Source organism: Musca autumnalis, unplaced genomic scaffold (assembly GCF_047663935.1).
Source record: "Musca autumnalis isolate F117 unplaced genomic scaffold, ASM4766393v1 scaffold_4, whole genome shotgun sequence".
Taxonomy (NCBI): Eukaryota; Metazoa; Arthropoda; class Insecta; order Diptera; family Muscidae; genus Musca; species Musca autumnalis.
Window position 1 is genome coordinate 35,474,756 of NW_027411977.1, and position 24,843 is coordinate 35,499,598.

The following is a 24,843-nucleotide window of genomic DNA, read 5'->3' on the forward strand; positions in this document are numbered from 1 at the left end:
CAGTATGACAGCACTGCACTAGCTCTGCCCAAGCCGTTAGATACGGTCGACACTCTTCCCAATGATGTCAAATTTTGGACTGCTAACTACCTTAATGGAAAAATCCATGTTCCGCAAGATTAAAATGGAAGCACCGCAAGACGGAGTCCTGTCCCCATTATATCTAACATCCATCTTGCAAATCTCCCACCTCCACTAACAGAAATTTCGGTGGTGCTATCATAAGAACTGCAATACATCATTCAATCGGACGTCAAACGAATGTCGGTAGCGAACTCCATAAATGACGGTTAAGCGTATAAAAAAAGTTAGGTATATCATGTTTGGGGAATATGGATAAAGGTGCTCCAGAGGAGTTAAGATGCGACCCAGTAAAATGACTTTCTCCCGTAGTATAACAAAGAGTAATTTGAAATTAAAAGTATGGCAGCAAATTTCATCGTTTAAGGGGATTTCTAATGGTAATATTTTTGCTTTACTTCTCTGTAAAAATGTTTAGAAATATCATTACAAAATAATATAATTACAAGATATTTTTATTTCAATTCGAGTTGCGGCACATAGTTGATATTTTTTAAAAGTATATATTTAATTCTTTACAACTAAAAAGTAAACTGAAAAAATATACAATGAATATTTAGTGGAAAAAAGTTACAAAACTATACAAAAATAAAATAATTCATTTAATGAGCAAAGTAATGAGCAAAATTTAGAACAAACATATCTTACAAAATATAGACTATTTTCAAATTATAATAGATGAAATAAAATTACAATAACCTATAAACTATAAAAAAGTATACAAATAATATTCTGAGAAATCGCTAAATTCTTCATTTCAAATATATAATTACAGAAAATAGATTATTTTTATACAAAAAAATGACCAAGCATTTTATAATCAATCTATTAGATAAAACTTAACAAAAAAAGAAAACTAAAATAAAAACCCTATAAAATAATTTATAAATATAAACGACACAATAAAGGAACTCTGGTAAAAGATATGCAACATACTTCTAGCAGAGATCGACCGAAAAAATAATAATCATTAAAAATAATTCATTTTGGATATTCATTCGTTTTTATATTATACGCTTTGCTAGAGACAAGTTTAAAACAAACTCCTTAATAAAATGCTTAGGTTTCCTATATTGAGTTGGGTATCATCTTCTAATGTTTTGTCTAATCAAAAATATATTGTCCTTTATCTTCTTTGAATTTATGACACTTATAATGCTAAGATGAATTATATTATCCAGTTTTTTCCTTTTTGGTTGCTTGAGCAAAGTTATTTTCTTTTTTTTTTGTTTTCACTTAAACAGACTTTTCGTGACGTGCAGTATATGTATTGTATATGACGTACTCTCTATGATATATTTTATATGTAATGTAACTTATTTTATGTGTTCGGAGCTTGTTGATGGTGTGGCTGTTGATGCATTATCATTATCGTTATTATCATCAGCTATACTGGCACTACAAATAGCATTATTATCTTCATTTTCTGTATCATCACCTCCTACATCTGGTGGTAGACATTTTTTCATTAGCATCGTTTTCAAATTACTCGGCTTCTCTTCATCGTGATTTATATTCAACAGGGTGTCGTTCATGCGATGATAATGTGGTTTCTGTGATGTACTGGGTCTCGAATAATCCAAATGATCATACTCATCTGTTGTAGGGAGATGATACAAAAAAAAAATATAGGTTATGTGTTCAGTATTTAATTGTAATTGTAGATTACACTTAACAATGTCTATGGGTGATTATAAGCTACACATGAAGGAGAGATGGCTAATATCCATGATGATAATTTTTTAAGAAATAAAACATAAATCTTAACAAAGACGACAGATGTATCAACAGAAGAGGAGACAAAAACTCAAAAAAGTGTGAATAATTTATAGATTCCTTGCAAATGTTTTTTTAAGAATTAAAAAAAAGACTAAAAAATTTAAATCGTGGATTTATAAAAATTTTTTAAATCGTGGATTTATAAAAATATTTTTTAAATTGTGGTTTCTTTAAAAATATTTTTTTAATCGTGGATTTTAAAAAAAAATTTAATTGTGGATTTTTAAAAATATTTTTTTAAATCGTGGATTTATAAAAATATTTTTTTAAATCGTGGATTTTTAAAAATTATTTTTTTAAATCGTGGATTTTTAAAAATATTTTTTAAATCGTGGATTTTTAAAAATATTTTTTAAATCGTGGATTTTTAAAAATATTTTTTAAATCGTGGATTTTTAAAAATATTTTTTAAATCGTGGATTTTTAAAAATATTTTTTTAAATCGTGGATTTTTAAAAATATTTTGTAAATCGTGGATTTTTAAAAATATTTTTTAAATGGTGGATTTTTAAAAATATTTTTTTAAATTGTGGATTTTTAAAAATATTTTTTTAAATCGAGGATTTTTTAAAATATTGTTTTAAATCGTGGATTTTTAAAAATATTTTTTTAAATCGTGGATTTTTAAATTTTTTTCTTTTAAATTGTGGATTTTTAAAAATATTTTTTTAAATCGTGGATTTTTTAAAATATTTTTTAAATCGTGGATTTTTAAAAATATTTTTTTAAATCGTGGATTTTTAAAAATATTTTATAAATCGTGGATTTTTAAAAATATTTTTTTAAATCGTGGATTTTTAAAAATATTTTGTAAATCGTGGATTTTTAAAAACATTTTTTAAAGCCTGGATTTTTAAAAATATTTTTTAAATGGTGGATTTTTAAAAATATTTTTTTAAATTGTGGATTTTTAAAAATATTTTTTAAATCGTGGATTTTTTAAAATATTTTTTTAAATCGTGAATTTTTAAAAATATTTTTTTTAAATCGTGGATTTTAAAAAATTTTTTTTTAAATCGTGGATTTTTAAAAATATTTTTTTAAATCGTGGATTTTTTTAAATATTTTTTAAATCGTGAATTTTTAAAAATATTTTTTTTAAATCGTGGATTTTAAAAAATATTTTTTAAATTGTGGATTTTTAAAAATATTTTTTTAAATCGTGGATTTTTAAAAATATTTTGTAAATCGTGGATTTTTAAAAACATTTTTTAAATCGTGGATTTTTAAAAATATTTTTTAAATGGTGGATTTTTAAAAATAGTTTTTTAAATTGTGGATTTTTAAAAATATTTTTTTAAATTGTGGATTTTTAAAAATATTTTTTTAAATCGTGGATTTTTAAAAATATTTTTTTAAATCGTGGATTTTTAAAAATATTTTTTTAAATCGTGGATTTTTAAAAATATTTTTTTAAATTTTGGATTTTTAAAAATATTTTTTTTAAATCGTGGATTTTTAAAAATATTTTTTAAATCGTGGATTTTTAAAAATATTTTTTAAATCGTGGATTTTTCAAAGTATTTTTTTTAAATCGTGGATTTTTAAAAATATTTTTTTTAAATCGTGGATTTTTAAAAATATTTTGTAAATCGTGGATTTTTTAAAAATATTTTGTTATCGTAGATTTAAAAAAATATTTTTTTAAAATTGTAAATTTTTATAAATATTTTTTATTTTAAAATCGTGAATTTTTAAAATAAATATTCTAAATTGTTGATTTTTTTTAAAAATATTTTTTTTTAATCATGGATTTTTAAAAATATTTTTTTAAATCGTGGATTTTTTTTTTGGGTGACGTAGAGGATGAATGATACCAAGCAACGGTCTTGACCGGTTTTAACATGGCAAAGCCCAGGAATTTCAGTCTCCACCGTGAAACATCTGACAATGGTATGAGGCTGATAGACTTTGCAGCTGCAAAAAACATGGTAGTTAGCAGTACCAGATTTAAGCATCTCGATATTCATAAGGGCACCTGGCTGTCTCCAGATCAAGGAATCAAATTGATCATGTTGTGATAGATATAAGACATTCATCGAGCGTATTGGATGTACGATCGTTCCGAGGCGCAAACATTGATTCGGACCACTACCTTGTTGCAGCAAAGGTACGTACCCGTCTAAACGTTGCAAATAAAGCACGAACAGACACAACGCGGAAGTTGGACATCGATAGGCTGCAAACACAACAGATAGCCACAACATATTCCACTCAACCAACCCAATTGCTTAATGAGAGCACTCCTCGTCCCGATAACATAACAGCACAATGGCAAAATATTGCCCACTCCATGCAAACAGCCGCAAAGTCCATTCTTGGATACCAGAGACCTTCACAAATTAATTCATGGTATGACCAGGAGTGTCGTGCTGCTACCGAAGAGAAAAATGCGGCATATAGAGCTACCTTACAATCAGTAGCGCACGAGAGAGATATCGGGAGAAAAGGAGAGAAGAGAAACGTCTTTTCCGCAACAAAAAGAGAGAAATGGAAAAGCGGCAGTGTGAAAAAATCGAGATGTACAGGAGTCAGAATGATGTCCGAAAATTCTACCAAAGAGTGAAACATCAAAGAGATGGCTTTGGTACAGGCACATCCTCCTATAGAGACCAGCAAGGTAATCTGGTAACAGATACAGATAGCGTGCTCAGGATATGGAAGGAACATATCTCCAATCTACTGGTATCCAATAGTAGCGAAGACGATGGATGATACCACAGATCCAATCCCAGAAGTTGGTATAGAATGTATACCGGCCGGCCAATATGAGATAAAAACAGCAATCAACCGGCTGAAGAATAATATAGCAGCAGGAGCCGATGACTTACCAGCCGAGCTGTTTAAAACCGGAGGCGACACGCTGATAATGTGTATGCATTAGCTAGTTAACTCCATCTGGCAGGAAGAACGCGTACCCGACGATTGGAACCTGAGCATCCTGTGTCCCGTCCACAGGAAGGGAGATAAGACTGTATGCTCCAACTATAGGGGCATAAGTCTACTCCCTATTGCCTATAAGATAGTGCCAGGGATATTGTGCGAACGACTAAAGCCAATGGTCAACGAGATAATTGGACCATACCAATGCGGCTTTAGACCTGGCAAGTCCACCATTGACCAGATATTTACCCTGCGACAAATCCTGGAGAAGACCCAAGAGGTGCATATCACCTTTTTGTCGATTATAAAGCAGCATTCGACAGTTCCCTCCGATAAAAGGTATTCCATGCAATGTCTGAATTTGGTATCCCCGCAAAGCTTATCCGGCTTTGTAAGATGACTTTAACTGACACTAGGGTCCTCAGTTAAAATTGGAAATAACCTCTCCGAACAGTTCAATACCAAAATAGGTTTCAGATAAGGAGACAGCCTTTCGTGTGACCTATTCAACATTTTACTGGAAAAGGTAATACGAGATGCAAATGTCAAAAGAAATGGCACAATTTACACCAATAGCCACATGTTACTTGCTTATGCTGATGACATAGACATCATGGGACTATCAGTAAAGGAAGTAACTGATACCTTTAGGAAGGTCGAAGCAGAATCTGCGAAAGTGGGTCTGGCGGTAAACGACGAAAATACCAAATTGATGGTGTCGACGCGCAAAGCGTCCATATAGCTCGGACCAACTGTGGAAGTTGGTACCTATAATTTTGTGGTAGTTAAAGACTTCGTCTACCTCGGCACTGCCATAAACACAACAAACAACATCAGTTATCAGTTGTGAAATAAGAAGGAGAATTGTATTGGCCAACAGATGCTACTATGGTTTAAGTTAGCAATTTAAAAGCAAAGCCACATCTCGTCAAACAAAAATAACGCTATAGAAAACGCTGATACTACCCGTGCTAATGTATGGCTCCGAAGCATGGGTACTTGCGCAAGCAGATAAGGCAGTGCTTGGTGTGTTTGAGAGGAAAATTCTTCGAAAGATCTACGGACCGATTTGCGTTGACGGTGAATATCGACGTCGTATGAACCACGAGCTATATCAGCTATACAAAGACATGAATATAGTTAAACGTATCGAGATGCAACGATTACGTTGGCTAGGCCATATCATAAGAATGAACGATGATGAACCCGCTAAAAAGGCGTATGAATACATGCCACATAGCGGTGCACGCAGAATCGGCAGGCCAAAGCTTCGATGGAGCATACAAGTGGATGAAGAAATGAAAAGGCGCGGTATTCCAGAAAGCCAAGCGAAAAACAGAGACAATTGGTGATCTTTTCTTAGTTCGGTCTGGAACAAATGTTCTGTAATGGGCCAGCTAAGTAAGTAAGGGGGTTCTATTCAAGTGAGCGTCAGTATTTTTTAGATCGGGGATTTTCGAAAATACTTTTTAAATCGGAGATTATTAAAATTTTTTTAATTGAATATTTTAGAGAATGTTAATTTTAAAAATATATTTTAAATAGTGGATTTTTATTTTTTTTAATCGAATGGTTTTAATTAAACATTTTTTTTAAATGGAGGATTTTTTAAACATTTTTTGAAGAGTGGATTTTTAACTACATCCGTACAGATCAGTACGACAGCATTAGATCTGCTCAAGCCGTTAGATACGGTCGATCATGCGATGTTGACACTATCCACAATGATATCAAATTTTAAATTGCAAACTACCTAAATGGAAGAATCCAAGCTCCAAATTAAAATGGGAGGACCGCACGACGGAGTACTGTCCTCATTATATTTTACATCCATCTTGCGTCATTCAATAGAACGTAAAACGACTGTCGATAGCGAACTCCTTGAAGCCATAGCCACTTATGGCTTCGGAGACCGACTGCTGATGCATGGTATTCGATACAATAAAGTCCTAAATCAACATTATCCAGCAATTTTGGATAGTGAACGGCTTCTTTCAAGACAAACTCTATATTCGCACAACTATAGTTCGGCTACAGTAATTAGCATTCTTAATTCCTTTAGAGAAAGCTTTTAAACAAGTACCCACCCAGCTATTAAAGCGTTTGAACTTTTCTATATTTTATGACAAAAAAATAACTACAAATTCATTGGGATACATACGAATGCAATATAAACCAGCAGAGTTGATGGTACACATAACATTATTCCCATCACGATCCACATTAAAAAGCTAACAAATCTATTTCACATTAAACAATGTTCAGACAACCACAACAACAATAACAAAACAATAAACAAAACAGAAATGCAATAAAACAAATGAAATACGCACATGAGGAAGCATATAAAGAAGTTGGATTTTTGATGTGATTGAGATTTGAAATAGTTTTGATATTCATCTTCTTACCATCAGGAAATAGAGTTTTGTTATAATTCTTAACTGTTGCCATTGAATATTAAGAATTGCATACACAGAGAGATAAAACAACAAAATGGAGAAAAGCATAATGAATGATATAAAGAAATATAAATAATTAATTTAAAGTAAATAACTTACCGGGATCTTTATAGCCCTCTTTTTGTTTAATTTCATCATAGACATGTTCTTCTTTCAGGCCCTCCAGGGAATTATATACCGTTGGATTTGTTAGATCTGCATTGAAATTCTTGGCAAACATATCGTGATTGTAATTAATGGAATAGGTACCAGCTATAAAAAAACACACATACAAGCAATTAATATTTATTTTGTACAATTATTCAATTATTTTAAACATTACCTCTACTACTGGCATTTGAATCATCAGCATACATTTCACCACCAATATTGAGATTATTGATTTTAGGTCTGAGATTATTCAAGAGCCGTGTCTCTGAGTTATTGGCTTGCATTCCATAAACGGGATTATCGAAATTGTGACGATCAGGCCAACCTTGTGTGGGATCACTAATATATTGTACATGTGCAATCTCGGTCTTGAGATTTGAAACACGTCGACGATAATAGAAAATAACAGCAATTATAATGGCCACAAAAAGAATGGCCAATGACAAACCCCATGCTAAACCGGCACGACCAGCTAGGAAGAGAAAAAATAGTCTTTTAAAATATATGAACAGAGTCAAGGAAAAGTTTCCGTATAGGAAATACGTGCTCGATAAAACTGGATTTAGTAGCTACATTTCTTTGAGTTTAATCATTGATTTGCCATACTTACTATCCCTCTCTGCCTCTTGTATATGCTGTTCAGCCTTGGTCAAATCACAGTTTGGTCCTGTAAATCCTTTACGGCAAACACAACCATCTGTGGCTTGGCAAACAAAATTAGGTGAGGCACATTGGCAAGAACGCATGCAGTGTTCACCATAGAAGCCCTCAGGACATACTGAAAACGAATTAAAAATTATTAGCAAAATTAAACTTTTTCTCGTAACGGCAGCCCCACATACCTTCATCACATCGTGTACCCATCCAACCGGGTTTGCAAAGACACAATCCGTCATTCTTACGACAGCCATTATCGTTTTGACAATGACATTCCTGAGAACAATTCTGACCATAATAACCATCGGGACAGGTCATATTACAACTTTGTCCAGTCCAACCAGGCATACATTGGCAAACGCCCGAAATGTGATTACACTCACCACCATGATAACAATTACATTTTTTCGTACAACCAGGACCATAATATCCCGTTGGACATGGGTGTTCACATGTCAGACCAATATAACCATCTCTGCAGCGTATTTCTCCAGTTATGTGATCACAACTCTTATTGCCATGTACAATAGTGGGACATTTCTCTTTACAGCCATTACCATAGAATCCTTCATCACATGGTTTCGAACAATCTTCACCGGTCCAGCCGGCCGAACATATACAGCGACCAGTATCGGGATCACATGATGAATTATTTTTACATCTGCAAACTTGATCACAATTTTCACCGTAAAAACCTGGCTTACAATTTGTCTCACAATGAACGCCTTCAATGGGGGGGTTGGTTTTAAAAGGTTGGTTCAAACGTAAAAAAGGCATAAAAACAACATAACCCAACACACAGCAGGCAAAATGAAGCGGCAATAAATCGAAAAAGAATGTAATAAAATAAATTAGAAATGAAAAATAATTAAAAATTAAAATTATTTATGTAAGCTACTCTAATAATACAAGTTTTGGATGTTGAATGGGTGTAAAGCGCAATAGAATTTTTCATTAAAGTATCAAAATAGTTTTTTATTTATAAATCAAAGAAATGGCCCTACAAAATTCCTTAAGCGGAACATTAGAGGATAATTTATGATAGGCCAGGATACAGGACTAAACGAATTCTTCATCCACTCTTAAAGTTTTGAACCAAGTAATCGATGTTTCATTAATTATTTTTTAAAAAAGTGCTAATTTCAAAAAAAAAAAAAAATAATAATAAATTTTCAATTTAAAAAATCATAAAAATCAAAGGTTTTTTAAACAAGCTTCTTAACAAACTGCAGATTTTTTAAAAATATTTCTAATCGTGAATTTTTGAAAATATTGTCATTTTAATTATAAAATAATTTTCTAAAAAAAATATTTTTTAAAACGTAAATTTTTATAAACATTATTTTTTAGAAATGTCTAAATTTTTAAAGAATATTTGTTTAAATCGTGGATTTTTAAAATATTTTTTAAATCTTGGATTTTTGAAAAAAAAAATTTAATCTTGAATTTTGAAAAAAAAAACTTTAAATCTTTGGATTCGTAAAAAAATTTTTAATCGTCGATTTTAAAAATATTTTTAAATCGTGAACTTTAAAAATATATTTTTTAAGATATCGTGGATTTTTTTAAAAATATTTTTCAACAAAGCGTGTTTTTTTTAATATTTGCCAACAAATCGTGGATTTTAAAAAATATTTTTAGCAGATCGAGAAGTTTTTAAAAATGTTTTTAACAGATCGTGGAGTTTTTAAAAATATTTTTTAACAGACCGCAGATTTTTAAACATATTTTTAACAAATCGTGGATCTTTTTTTTTAAATATTTTTAACAAATCGTGGATTTTTTAAAAATATTTTTAACAAGTCGTGGATTTTTTAAAAATATTTTTAACAAGTCGTGGATTTTTTAAAAAGTATTTTTTTTATCAAATCGAGGATTTTTTAAAATATTTTTTTATAAAATCGAGGATTTTTTAAAAAGTATTTTTTTTATCAAATCGAGGATTTTTTAAAATATTTTTTTATAAAATCGAGGATTTTTTTAAAAAAAATTTTGTCAAATCGTGGATTTAAAAAAATAACAAATCTTGGATTTTTTAAACAATTTTTTTACAAATCATGGAGTTAAAAAAAATAACAAATCTTGGATTTTAAAAAAATAACAAACAAATCTTGAATTTTTAAAAATTATTTTTTTAACAAATATTTTAAAAATATTTTTTACCTGTTGTATGGTTATAGTTGACCTTTGGACTGAAATTTTCTCTAAGTTTTGGTTTGGCTTGAGGTCAGCAAATTAAAAACATTTTATTTTGTTTTTAATATTATTTTTATTTTCCGATATTTCGGTCATCTCCGACAACCATCATCAGAGTGAAAATACAATTCTTAACACACAAATCACAAAACAAAAAACAACCCACATCAATAAATTAAGTTCGTTAAAACAACAACACCTTTGTCAACTCAATATTCAACATAACAAGGAGTGGTTCGTCAATATTACGAACACTGACATACCTTCGAATGTTGAGTGGTTGCTCTCACTCGGACCGAAGTTTTCATTGCCAACTACCAAGTCGACGTTTCCCTTGTTCAACATTATCGCTGAAGGAGAGGATTGCATCCAATCATTAGAGAGCAAAGAACAACAAGAAAATGCACGAATCAATTTCATAACACTCATTAACGAACACATGAGAAACACAACGATAGGAAAAAGAGATCGATTTATACTAAGCACAGTGGCCGAAACTACAAAATTCGTTAAACAGAACAAGCACATATTAATACTTAACTCCGACAAGGGAGGAAAGACAGTAGCGATGCTGAAAACGGATTACGAATCAAAAATGGACGCAATACTCATGGACATGTGCACATATAGGAGAATGAGAAAGGATCCGACTAGTGGATTACAAGAAAAGAGCAATAAATTGGTCCAAAAGTTATTGGACTTAGACGTGATCAGTGAGACAGAGAGGAACAGGCTTTCAAAGAGAACCTCAATTCCCCCAAAAATATATGGATTGCCAAAAATCCACAAAGAAGGAACTCCATTACGTCCAATTTGTTCCTTCATTAACTCTCCAACGTACGAGCTTTCCAAGTATATGGCATCAATTCTTCAACATTTGACTATAGAGTCCAAATACAACATAAAGGATGCTGTAGAATTCAAATCCAGAATAAATCACCAGCACATTGACGACAACGAAATATTGATATCCTTCGATGTCATATCGTTGTTTCCAAGTATTCCTGTAAACTTGGCCATTAATACAATAAAGGAAAAGTGGTATATTCTCCAGGAACATACGAATATTCCTATAAATCTCTTTATAGAAATCCTGACACTCTGCATAAAGGATTCTCGATACTTTGTATACCGCGATAAAGTATACGAACAATTGAAAGGGATGCCAATGGGTTCTCCAATTTCTCCCATTATAGCCGACATAGTGATGGAGAAGCTACTTGACGACACAATGGAAAAGCTAACAATAAAACCAAGATTCCTAACAAAATATGTCGATGACATATTTTGTATAACAAAAACGGATGAGGTTCAAAACACATTAGAGACTCTAAACAAGTACAATAATCAGTTGCGTTTCACCATGGAGTGTGAGTACAATAACAAATTACCATACCTGGATTCTTTAGTACTTAGACAAGGTAATAAACTTATACTAGACTGGTATCAAAAACCCACATCGTCGGGAAGATTAATCAACTTCAACTCCAAACATCCACGGGGAATTAAAATAAATACTGCAACCAACTTTATCCACAGAGTTTTAAACATTAGCGACAAACAATTTCATACCGAAAATATAACTAAAATCAGAAATATTTTAAAAATGAATGATTTCCCCAATAAAACAGTGAAAGATCTTATCAACCAAGTTCGATTCAAAAAGGATAATAAAGAGCAAAAACCCCCTAAGATATATAAACGCGCGACATATGTTCCAGGTTTTTCAGAAAGATTTTCTCACTCTAATCTTTATAACAAAGAACACCTTCAGCTGGCACTAAAAAGTACAAATACGAATAACAACTTTTTTAGTCGTACGAAGTCCAAAGTTCCACCAGAAGACAAGTCTAACGTCGTTTACAAAGTGAAATGCAATGGTGACGGGTCCGACATATGCCATAAGGTATATGTTGGGACAACAAAATCAAAGCTTAAAACTAGGTTAAGTGCACATAAGTCGGACCAGAAAGCAAAAAACAGACCTATGGAACAAAAAACTGCACTTGCCGCCCATTGTGCTATTACAGGACACACTCCTAACTTCAAAAATGTGGACATTTTAACGCAAGAAAATAACTACAAGCGAAGATTTATGCTAGAAATGCTCCACATAATAAATGTTCCGGCAGAAAATCGGATGAATTACAAGACAGACACAGACCACTGTGCGCAAATCTACAGAAACTTGATAGAAAAACATCAAAAACTTTAGTTGGAAAGTATTTGTGAAAAGATGAGGAAGTAATTTTTTAGTGATCACAAAATAAAACAAATGTAATTATTGTGATGAAAACAAATTCTTTGTTAATGTTTTTATATAAAAATGTAATTTGTTCTTTTTAAAGATTAAATCCCTGATGATGGTTGTCGGAGATGACCGAAATATCGGAAAATAAAAATAATATTAAAAACAAAATAAAATGTTTTTAATTTGCTGACCTCAAGCCAAACCAAAACTTAGAGAAAATATTTTTTACCAATTTTTAACAAATCTTGGATTTAAAAAAAGTTTACAAATTTTTGTGAAAATATTTTATAACAAATCTTCGAATTTTTAACAAATCGTGAATTTTGTGAAAATATTTTTTGATCATATCGTGGAATTTTAAAAATATTTTTTATATCGTGGATTTTTAAAAATATTTTTTTATATCGTGGATTTTTAAAAACATTTTTTATACCGTGGATTTTTAAAAATATTTTTTATATCGTGGATTTTAAAAATATTTTTTATATCGTGGATTTTGTGAAAATATTTTTTGATCATATAGTGGATTTTAAAAATATTTTTTATATCGTGGATTTTTAAAAATATTTTTTATATCGTGGATTTTTAAAAATATTTTTTATGTCGTGGATTTTTAAAAATATTTTTTATATCGTGGATTTTTAAAAATATTTTTTTATATCGTGGATTTTTAGAAACATTTTTTATACCGTGGATTTTTAAAAATATTTTTTATATCGTGGATTTTAAAAATATTTTTTGTATCGTAGATTTTTAAAAATATTTTTTATATCGTGGATTTTTAAAAATATTTTTTATATCGTGGATTTTTAAAAATATTTTTTATATCGTGGATTTTTAAAAATGTTTTTTATATCGTGGATTTTTAAAAATATTTTTTTATCGTGGATTTTTAAAAATATTTTTTATATCGTGGATTTTTAAAAATATGTTTTAGAAACGTGTATTTTTTAAATCGTGATTTGTTTGGTTGTATCGTGGATTTTAAAAACATTTTTTTATAACGTGTATTTTTTTTGTTTTGTAAATTGTGTATTTTAACTTAGGTCGTGGATTTTATTTTTTTTTTTTTAAATTTTGGATTTTACGTTTTTTAATCGTGGATTTATGAATTTTTACTTATATCGTGGACTTTTAAATTATTTTTTACTTAAATCGCGGATTTTAACATTATTTTTTACTTAAATCGTGGATTTTAAAATTATTTTTTACTTAAATCGTGGATTTTAAAATTATTTTTTACTTAAATCGTGGATTTTGTTTTTTTTTAAATTGTGGATTAAAAAAAGTTATATCAAATCTTGGATTTTTTTAAACATTTTTTACAAATCATAGATTTTTTAAACAATTTTTTAAAAATATTTTTTACCAAATTTTTTTAAAAAATCTGGATTTAAAAAAAGTTCAAAAAATCTTGGATATTTAAAAACAACATATCTTGGATTTTTGTGAAAATTTTTATAATATTTTATAACAATCGGGGATTTAAGGATTTTTTACTTAAATCGTGGACTTTAAAAATATTTTTTTTATTAAACATGCGGATTTTAAAAATATATTTTACTTGAATCGTGGATTTTAAAATTATTTTTTAATTAAATCGTGGATATTAATATTTTTTACTTAAATCGTGGATTTTTTACTTAAATCGTGGATTTTATTTTTTTTAATTGTGGATTTAGAAAAATATCAAATCTTGGATTTTTTTAAACATATTTTTCAAATCTTGGCTTTTTAAAAAAATTTTTAAATATTTTTTACCAATTTTTGAAAAATCTTGGATATTTAAAAAAAATTTAAAAAATCTTGGATATTTAAAAAACAAAACTTGGATTTTTTAACAAATCGTGGATTTTGTGAAAATACTTTTTGATCACATCGTGGATTTTTAAAAATATTTTTTATATCGTGGATTTTTAAAAATATTTTTTATATTGTGAATTTTTAAAAATATTTTTTATATCGTGGATTTTTAAAAATATTTTTTATGTCGTGGATTTTTAAAAATATTTTTTATATCGTGAATTTTTAAAAATATTTTTTATATCGTGGATTTGTAAAAATATGTTTTAGATACGTGAATTTTTTAAATCGTGATTTGTTTGGTTATATCTTGGATTTGAATTTATTTTCAAATCGTGGATTTTAAAAACATTTTTTTTAAATCGTGATTTGTTTGGTTATATCTTGGATTTGAATTTATTTTCAAATCGTGGATTTTAAAAACATTTTTTTTAAATCGTGTATTTTTATTTATTTATTATTTTTGAAAAATGTGGATTTTTTACTTAAATCGTGGATTTTAATTTTTTTAATTGTGGATTTTAAAAATATTTTTTACTTAAATCGTGGATTTTAAAAATATTTTTACTTAAACCGTGGAAAAATAAAAATATTTGTTTAAATGCGTTTTTAAAAATATTTAAAAAATCATGGAATTCTAAAGAAAATAAATAAAAATATGTTTTTGAATCGTGGTTTCTTCTAAAACAATTTTTAAAACGCGGTTTAAAAATTTTGATTATTTAAAATAATTTTTAGCTAACAGCTAACTCTTTTGAGGGTTCAATTCTAACAATGCAATGTAGAGTACGACCATGAAAAATGAAATGTCCCCTAAAATACTACAGGCACTACCTCTCCATAATCCAATCCTAACCTAAATAGAAGATCAAGAAATCTATATGTTTAAGTAAAGTTCCTAAAGGTTCTAATTGGAAGTATGTTGCTCTTCTCTAAAGAAATTTACTTTCAAGATTTTTCCAAAACTTGTCTACATCTAAACTACCAGCATGCGATTAATTCAAAACTCATGCAAGATAGTGAAAAGTATTAGTTTTTCTTAACCAATAAATGAATATGATATGTATGTATGTGTTCAGGGGTGTATGAGAGGAGAGAAACGCATTAGGACTTGGGAAATTATGAAATTGTGTTTGTCGTGTCATTTTATCCATCACCAAATTCGAAATGTGTTTGTGAATCCTTATGCTAATGATTTATAGTTGGAAAATTAGAAAAGATTTTATTGCTATACCTCCCCATCCCTGCTTGCATATACATTTGCCATCGGAACTTTCGCAGGCAATTGTATTGTTGAAATCACATTCACATTGTTGGGCGCAATCCTGGCCAAATGTACCAAAATCACATTTCTGCTCACATTTTGCACCCTTAAAACCAGCTGGGCAAGTGCATTTTCCATCCGTGGGATTACAGGCAGCATTATTTTTACAATCACACACACTAACACAATCTTGTCCATAATGATTGGAGTCACATGGCCGATCACATTTAAGATTTTTCCAACCAGGGGTGCAGAAACATTGTCCCGTTTCGGGTGCACACTTTGCACCATTTTGACAATCACATTGTAGTGCACAATCTTGGCCGTAATAGCCTTCGTCGCACGGTTCCTCACAGGTGTCACCCTTAAATCCGGGTGCACAAATACAAGTGCCATTAATGGGATTGCATTTGGCATTATTTTTACAATTGCAATTCAGTTCACAGTTTGGTCCATATTTGAGGAAAGGACATGGTCGATTGCATAGGGTACCACTCCAGCCTACTTGACAAAGGCATTTTCCAGTTTCCGGATGACATAGTTCTGTATATTGCATTTCACATTCGCATGATTTGGTGCAATTGACACCATATTCATTGTCGGGACATATGCGTGTGCCACAATCATCCCCTGTCCAACCGGGACGACAGTGACAAGCACCAGTTGCCTTATCACAGGTTGCTTCATTTAAACACTGGCATTCTTGGGTACAATTGAGGCCATATGTATTGGTGGGACACTCATCAAAACAACGGTCACCCATATAACCCGGTGGACATTCACATTTTCCGGTAATGTGATGGCAGGGTGCCCCCTTAAAGCATTCACAAGGCTGTTCACAGTTTGGTCCATAGGTGCCGGTGGGGCATTTGTTGGCGCAGACATCACCTGTCCATCCAGGCGGGCACATACATTCACCATTTTGCGGGTCACATTTACCATCATTTTGACAACGACAATCCTGTTTGCATTGGGCACCATGTTTACCATCGGGACACTGATCTTCACATCTTTTGGTAGGACGTTTTTAAAATTAAAATTGTTTGGTTATAAACTGTTTATCCTCACTCCAAAGATTATTTGCATTTCAATTTAAAACTTACAATGGTCCTGTAAAACCTGGGGCACAAATACATTCACCAGATACATGATGACATGAACCACCATTTTCACAGCGACATTCTTCCAAACATTCAGCACCGTAATAACCCAAGGGGCAGGTATCTTGACACTTTTCACCAGTATAACCTTTGTCACACTGACAAGCACCGGTATATGGTTCACAGGTGGCATTATTATAGCAATCACATTGTTTCTTACAGTCACGACCCCAATAACCAGTGGGGCAATCTAATTGTTGTTGTGATTTTGGGAAAAAAATATTAGAAGATAGGTATATGTAAACATCAGTGCGTAGAAAAATTGTACAGAAAACAGATCTTTGTCTGTGCTTGGTTAATATGCTTAGCTTTTTTGAAAGTCGATATTAGACACATTTGAACACTGGACACCTAATTGTTGCTAAGTCTCGGGTGTGTGTGTGGAAGTGTGTGTCATGTGGTTTAATATAGATATGTGGAAGGGCTTTAATTTGATGTAAGTCCCTGGGACTATATTGCTAAGCATTGTATGCGTTTAGAGGGTGGTAAAAGGTGTTCGAGGAGTGTAATGTGGATAGTAAATAGTTAAAAAAAGCCAAGTAAATTAAACTCCAATGTTATTAGTTAATAAAAGCAAAGCTAAAGCAACAACATTAACAGGAAATTTTTAACATTACAAAAAAAAAAAAAAAAAAAAAAAAAAAAAAAAACAAGAAAAATAATAGAGATTTTTCATTGAAAAAAAATCGTTACGCTACGATCTAACGTAGCCGATTTTTGTTAACAAAAGCTAAAGTGTCACTAAAAAGTTATAAAAAACAACAAGAAGAAAAAAAAACACTGAAGGCTTTCAAATGTGCTACAAAGGAATAAAGAAAACAAAAAATATGAAAATCTACGAACTTATATCACAGGAAGGTCCACCATAACCATGTTCACATTTGCATTTATTGGGCGCCACACAAACACCATGGACACATTTCTCATCACATTTGGGTATGCAGGTGTCATCCACTGGATTTCGCATATAGCCCTCTGGAAAAAAATAAACAATTCGCATTAATTATTACATTCAATTATTTTTTTAATAATATTTTTTCTTACCACAACAGTCTATGTCAAATCTTTCCTTCATCAATGTGGTAGTTTTATTGACCACACGAGTTTGTAGTTTATATGTAGAACATCTTGGCGGTACATTAAAACACCAATTATTTGTTCGAACTTGATAATTTTGTAGTTCTGTTGTGACAACAGTTACCGGATATCTAACCGAAAGAGAAAAAATAAAATATTAATATTAAAGAAACTAAGAGAAGATTCAAAAATATGACATTGTGGTTTTCAAATTAGTGTTTTAAATTTGGATATTATGGTATTGTGGTTAAATGACTTATTAATTATGAAATGGTATAGACAAATATTTTTTTTTATAATTTGAAAATACTTATAGGACAACTTAACTATGCAGAGACACCTCAATCTTTATGTAGAACAAAGAACGATAAAACACCAAAACATGTCTGGTTTGCAACTAAATAGCCTCAGCATGTGAATGTACACAAAAAACAACTAAAAAGTATCAGTCGGCTATGCCAACAGAGATATACCCTCAGCCTATGTGAATTGAAACTTTCATCTACAGACAGATCGAATGTATTTAGGGTCTTTTCAGTATTTTGTTGCTTTTTTTTAACTTTCCGACAAAAATGTGAATTAGGACTAAGGTTCAAAAGTGGTGCGGAGGAGGTACTTGAAAGAATGGACCGATATAGTCCATTATGGAAGTGGATCTTATTTTAGGAGTCATATATTTTCGATGGGTGCCACCGTGTTGCAATGGAATGCATACCCGCCTTGCACGCTAAAGGTCGTGGGTTCGATTCCCAGGCCAGGCAACATCAAATTTTCAACGGCGGCAAAATACCCCTCAGTGATGCTGGCGACATTTCCTGAGTATTTCAGCCATGCAAAATATCTCTACAAGTGGTGTCTTAGGACACGCCGTTCGGACTCGGCAATAAACAGTAGGTCCCATATCATTGAGCTAAAATGAATCGGGGTTTACTCATTGAGAGAAGTCTCCCTTGTCCCATCTGTTTATTATTATCTTTACGATAGATATCGCGGCCACTATTCATTTCTGTGGGTCATCGTATAACTTTTGGATCAATATGCCAGGAAGCATGAACTTGTCTACGGAAAACATAATATCGCTGTAAACAGGACCACAACGAACAGAATCTCTCCTGCCGAGGATGAACCACCACAGTTTATAGTGGATAATGTTGCGAATGCCGTCAGGAACGCTAAATCATCCAAAGCGTTGGGCACTGACGGAATTTCCATGGTAATGTTGAAACAGCTGGATGAGCCGGGAGTGGAGTATCTCACTAAAGTTCTCAACCTGTCGCTAGTCACCCTTATTGTTCCCGAAGTCTGGAAAATGGGCGGGGCGGTCCCGCTACTGAAGCCAGGCAAGGATGCTAGCAAAGGTGAATCGAACAGGCCGATTTCGCTTTTGTCACATGTAGCGAAGATCCTTGAGGCCTTAGTCCTCCCCAGAATTAGAAATAGCTATCAAGTTGCCGATCATCAGCATGGATTCCGTAAGCAGCACAGCACGACAACAGCGCTGCACGCCATCTCCACACATATTTGTCGAGGACTCAACCAGGAGCGTCCGTGTAATAGAACAGTGATGGTGGCGCTTGACTTATCAAAAGCCTTTGATACTGTCAAGCACTCCACGCTGTTCGAGGACATCGAGCAGACAACCCTCCGGCCAAGCTCGAAACGTTGGATAGTCAACTATATGTGTGGATGCCAGTCGTATGTGCAATTCAGGAACAAGAAATCCAAGGCCCGTATCATGGTAGAACAAATACAAGGTAAAGTTAATACTACAACAAATACAACTCGAACAACAACCACAAAGGAATTTGTTTTTGTTTGTAACGTTACTGCCAGTTGTATTTGTAAACAAAACAAGGAAATGTCTATAAATTATTGGAATTTAAAAAAACTAATAATTTTTCACATTTGGTTGAATATTTTGGAAAACATGAATGAAAATTCGTTACATTTTCAATTTTTATGTTTCCACATCATTCCACTAAATGCATAAATTCTCGCAGAAAGTAGAAATCTTGCAGAAAAGTTTGGGATCACTGGAAATTCATAGAAAAAGGAGAAGCTGTTTCAATGTTTTGTTTTAGAAATCAAAGAAGCACATGTTTATTAGGGCTTTATTTTTTTAAATTTTAACAAAATACCTCTACAAGCGGTTATTTACTGCGCGGCTTATCGTTCGAACTTGAAGGAGGTTACATATCATTGATATGAAGGTCTTTCTGGGAAATGTTTTTTTCCGAATGATATATTTTTTTCTCAAAAAATATATTCCCTAATGTACTTCGAAATAGAAATGAATGTATAAAATGTCATATGAAATTTGACACTAACGTTACAACCCAGTTCAGTCAGCTGTGTATTGCTGCTACCTTTTCTTATTCTACCATGGCCCCGTATAGTGAAACAGGGAGTTCCCCAAGGAGGGGTGATATCTCCGGAACTGTTTAACCTCTACCTTTCCTATATTCCGCCCCCTCCAGACGGCATTGGGATCGCAACGTATGCGGATGATTGTACGATGATTGTGGACGCCAGTCGTACGTGGAATTCAGGAACAAGAAGTCCAAACCCCGTAGAGTGAAACAGAGAGTTCCCCCAGGTGGGGTGATATCTCCGGAACTGTTTTACCTCTACCTCTCCTGTATTCCGCCATTCCATTCGGCATCGAGATCGTAACGTATGCGGATGATTGTACGATCCTGGCGTCAGGTACCTACCATGATGACATCTGTGAGAGACTGAACTCCTATTTATCCGATCTTACCACATTTTTCCACGCGAGGAATATGCAGATATCCGCCACTAAATCGACGGCCACTCTGTTCACCACATGGACTGCGCAGTATAGAAGAGAGTTGAATATCAGGGTCGATGGCAGCAGAATTCCGACCACAAACTGCCCCAAAATTCTTGGGGTCACATTCGACACCACTTTCACATCGTCCGCGCATGCCACAGCTATCTGTGATAAACTGAAATGTATGAACAAGGTCCTCAAGTCCCTATCCGGCAGCACTTGGGGTGCAGATAAAGACACCTTGTTGACCACGTTTAAAGCGATAGGTCGGTCTGTGGTAAGCTATGCGGCGCCAACTTGGTCCCCGAATTTATGTGACACGCAGTGGGATAAGATTCAAATTTGTCAGAACGCCGACCTGAGAACAGCAACAGGGTGCCTCCTCAAATCTACAGTGGACCATCTACATGAGGAGGCAAAGATTCTTCCAGTACGACAACATAATGAGATGCTATCGTTGCAGCACTTGCTCTGGTGTTACCTTAAGAGCCATCCCAATCACCATCTGCTGGCCACCGATACATCCAGGCATATCAAGAAGGATATTCATGCTCTAGAGACGACGGTCCAACAATATAGGAGAGAACCTCTAGATCAATAGGCATATCAGGCAGGTTTGAACAGCATTCACACGGACACAGTTGCAAAGGTCATAAGCAATTATTGTGTGAATGCAGTCGTCGGAGCACATCCCCCATCTATAGCAGCTGAAGAGCGTCAGCTGCCACGACAAACCAGAGTAGTTTTGGCTCAATTACGCTCGGGATATTGCAGTCGCCTAAATTCCTATTGGGCGGGAATCAATCGCTCCGTGCAAGACATCCTCCCAGTATGCGGCATGGGCCCGCACGATACTAAGCACCTATTCAACGGCCCCGCCAAGCCTACTCATCTGACTCCAGTGGATATGTGGTTACATCCCATCGAAGTAGCCAACTTCCTGGAACTGGAGATAGACCCAGAGCCAGATTGAACAGGAGAACGAACATACAAACATAATAATAAAACACTGTTACAACAACAACAACGAACAGATTCGGTATACATTTCCAAAGGATTTTTTTGAACAGACCCTAAACTACACTTAGACACAAATGTTGAACTTTTGTGAGGAAGGAACCCTAAGGAGATGACCGATATGGTCCATTTTAGAAGTTAAACTAAATCTGCACAAAATATTAGGAGATTCAAAGTTTAGACCTGGGGGCAACTGTTCAAGAGATGTCGTCCGTACCATTTTAATGACACGTTGTAAATATTAGGGGGAAGTACCGGAAATTGTGGATTTTTTTTGAACACACCCTAAACTACACTTAGACACAAATGTTGAACTTTTGTGGGGAAGGAACCCTAAGGAGATGACCGATATGGTCCATTTTAGTACTGAAACTAAATTTGGACAAAATATGACGATTTCCAAAGACCAAATCGGTTGATCAGTTCGAGGGTTATCGTGCTCTCCAGCCACTACATATGGTACCGCGTTTTTTTTACATCTTTCGGGCTGTTTTTTCAAGAAGTATAGACTTGCCCCTGAAAAAACTTTTATTGAGGCAGCGAAACAAGTTGCTTCAACAAAAATCAAAATGATTCGAGAGCAGGTCTTAAAGTGAACTTATTGGACCGAATCGGCAGATCCGTTCGAGAGTTATCTTGCGCTCCAACCACTACACTCGGTGTCATAGGGTTTTTTTTGTACCTTTAAGCCTATTTTCTCAAGAAGTATGGACTTGCCCCTGATGAAACTTGTACCTTCTTATGGCGGACATCAAATACAAGTTGCTACAACAAAAAACAAAGCGATTCGAGAGCAGGTCCTAAACTGAACTTTTCCGACATTTTGTGTGGGAAGTACCCGAAGGAGTAAACCGATAAAGTCCATATTGGAACCTAATCTATGGCTAGTAGAAATTTCACGATGTGTGAAACCGATGTCTCGGTTACTTCCTTTAAAAGTTATCGTTCGTTGGGGGAGGTACCGGAAGGAGTGGACCGATATGGCCCATCTTCGAACTTGAACTAAGTTTGGACAAAATATTACGAAAGCCAAATTTTGGACCAAATCGGTTCATCCCTTCGAGAGTTTTCGTGCGCTCCAGCCAACCGGACAGACGGACGTACATTGCTCAATCGACTCCAAATTGTCTGAAACGGATTTCGTCCAAACATACTTGGGGTCTAAAACCATTATTTCGATGAGGCATATTTTGCCAGTATGAAAGTTTATATACCCTCGTCAGCATAAATGCTAAGGGTATAAACAATACCAGGATGGTTGATAAATGTCCTATGAAAATGTCAGTACCGAGACAGCCCTGCCCATTTTCCAGACTTCGGAAACAATATAGGTGGCTGGCGACAGGCTGAGAACTGTTTCAGCATTACTATGGAAATTCCATTAAGGCCCAACACTTTGGATGATTTAGCGTTCCTGATGGCATACGCAATATCATCCATTGTAAACTGTGGTGATTGCTCCTTGGCAGGAAGAGATCTAATGCGACGTAGTACTCTTCGTACTGTCAATCCCGGGCGTGTCGCCAAATTGTCGATCAAAATAATTTGCGCACCTCTTTGGATCCACAAGCGTAACGTCGTCTTTTCACAGCGTTCGTAAGCGTAACTTAACCGTTGCCTACAATTCACTTATTCCAACTCCAATGTTGCAACTGTTCAGATGATTTAGCCACTTGTTCTTCTTATAATCACCGACCAACATGTTAACATAGAATGTCAGCTCTCTGACAATGGGTTCAGTGGGGTTGGCTCGAAGAAGCTCATCATACTCATTGGCTAGCTAATCCCTACGCCTCTGCTCGGAAATTTGATTTCACTTCGTGTATTCGACAAGCAGGTATATAGCGAGTAGCGGCAGCAGTGATGATCTTCAGATGTCTGCTAATGGAGACAATTATGGGATAATGGTATGTCCAAGAAAAACAGAGGGTTGCCAGGTGACGTTATTTGTCGGACCATGTGACACGATTGTTATATCTAGCGAGTTGTAACCCTCTTACGCTAATGGTAGGGGCGTCCTCATTGACCGTGCAAAACATGGAGCTATCAATCTTCTCAGTCAGTATTATACCCTCATTGCCGAGGACCTAATTCACATACCATGTCTATTGATGGAGATAAGGATAGAGAGATGGTACGACCCAAGGAAAATTACGAGTTACCAAGTCACGCCATTCAACAGACCAAACGACATAATAGATATGGATAATGGATATTTGCTGAGCCAGCGCTATACCTCTAACCCTCCTGTATTTAACCGTCCTGACCACTTCCTAAGTTAAATGCCATAGCTCTTGATGTGCATTAAAATCTCATGGGTTCTGCTGGTTTTCGCCTTCCAACAGTGGCCAGATGTCAAACGAAAAACGCAGGACACATCTGTTAAACTGTGGGATATACACATTCAGCAGTGATCCATCTTCAAGTATCAAGCGCGCCAAAAAGAAGTCATCCGTTTGTTTCTGTGGGTCTGTAGAAGGAGTAAACGACGCTGCCAGGTTCCGCAAGATACTCTCCAAGGACCCCAAATCCATTGGCAGTATCAAAAAACCGGACGGCACGTGGACAGACTCAGGTCTTGAGACTCTAAACCTTCTAGCTGAGACCCACTTCCCTGACTGCACGGACGCCAATAACCTTCACACTGAATGTGACAACTTCCAAGTCCAAGAGTCAGTGTACGAGAGTCTCATCGATAAGGTTGTAAGCAGAAATAAGATAAAGTGGGCAGTTAGTGCAATTAAACCCTATAAATCACGTGGTCCAGATGGAATAATTCCGGCGATGCTTCAATTTGCCGCACCGCAGATATATCTAATTCTGGAGGAGATCTTCAGGGCCTGTTTGTTTCTTTCTTGCGTACCAGATCTGTGGAAGGAGGTAAAGGTAACGTACATCCTTAAAGCGGGGAAAGTTAGTCACTCTGCACCGAAAGACTACAGAACTATAATCTTATCCTCGTTTCTCCTCAAGACACTCGAACGACTGATCGATCTGCTTACATCAAAGGTAAATCTGTGGAAACTGCTCTTCATGAGGTCGTGGGTTTTTATTGAGAGAAACATGGAGAATTCAAACTTTACCTTGGCAGCTTTCCTGGAGATAGAAGGAGCTCTCAACAACGTTAAACTTGAGTCCATTCATCACTCGCTTAGAGCGGTCAACACCCCGGAAACCCTGATATGCTGGATAAATAGGATGCTGGAGAGCAGGATCATTAATTCCAGTATTGGGGAGTTGACGATAAGGAATACAGTAACTAGGGTACCCCC

General features: G+C 33.9%; 1 protein-coding gene across 23 annotated transcripts in view; it reads right to left on the bottom strand.

Moving 5' to 3' along the window:
* Positions 1–520: 520 nt before the first annotated feature.
* drpr (multiple EGF like domains draper) overlaps positions 521–24,843 on the bottom strand; it is a 103,974-nt gene continuing 79,651 nt past the window's right edge. For 9 of the 23 annotated variants that reach the window (XM_073984967.1, XM_073984971.1, XM_073984972.1 and 6 more), the window contains 9 exons: positions 17,728–17,891; positions 17,527–17,658; positions 16,627–16,873; positions 15,494–16,533; positions 8,195–8,734; positions 7,963–8,130; positions 7,525–7,824; positions 7,302–7,454; positions 521–1,678 (listed from right to left, as the gene is read on the bottom strand). In XM_073984967.1, the coding sequence (XP_073841068.1) occupies positions 1,398–1,678; positions 7,302–7,454; positions 7,525–7,824; positions 7,963–8,130; positions 8,195–8,734; positions 15,494–16,533; positions 16,627–16,873; positions 17,527–17,658; positions 17,728–17,891 (3,025 nt within the window). In that variant the 3' untranslated portion in view covers positions 521–1,397. Of the gene's footprint in view, positions 1,679–7,151; positions 7,185–7,301; positions 7,455–7,524; positions 7,825–7,962; positions 8,131–8,194; positions 8,735–15,493; positions 16,534–16,626; positions 16,874–17,526; positions 17,659–17,727; positions 17,892–24,843 lie in introns of all 23 variants that reach the window. The other 14 variants (XM_073984965.1, XM_073984961.1, XM_073984964.1 and 11 more) reach the window with 4 other exon arrangements.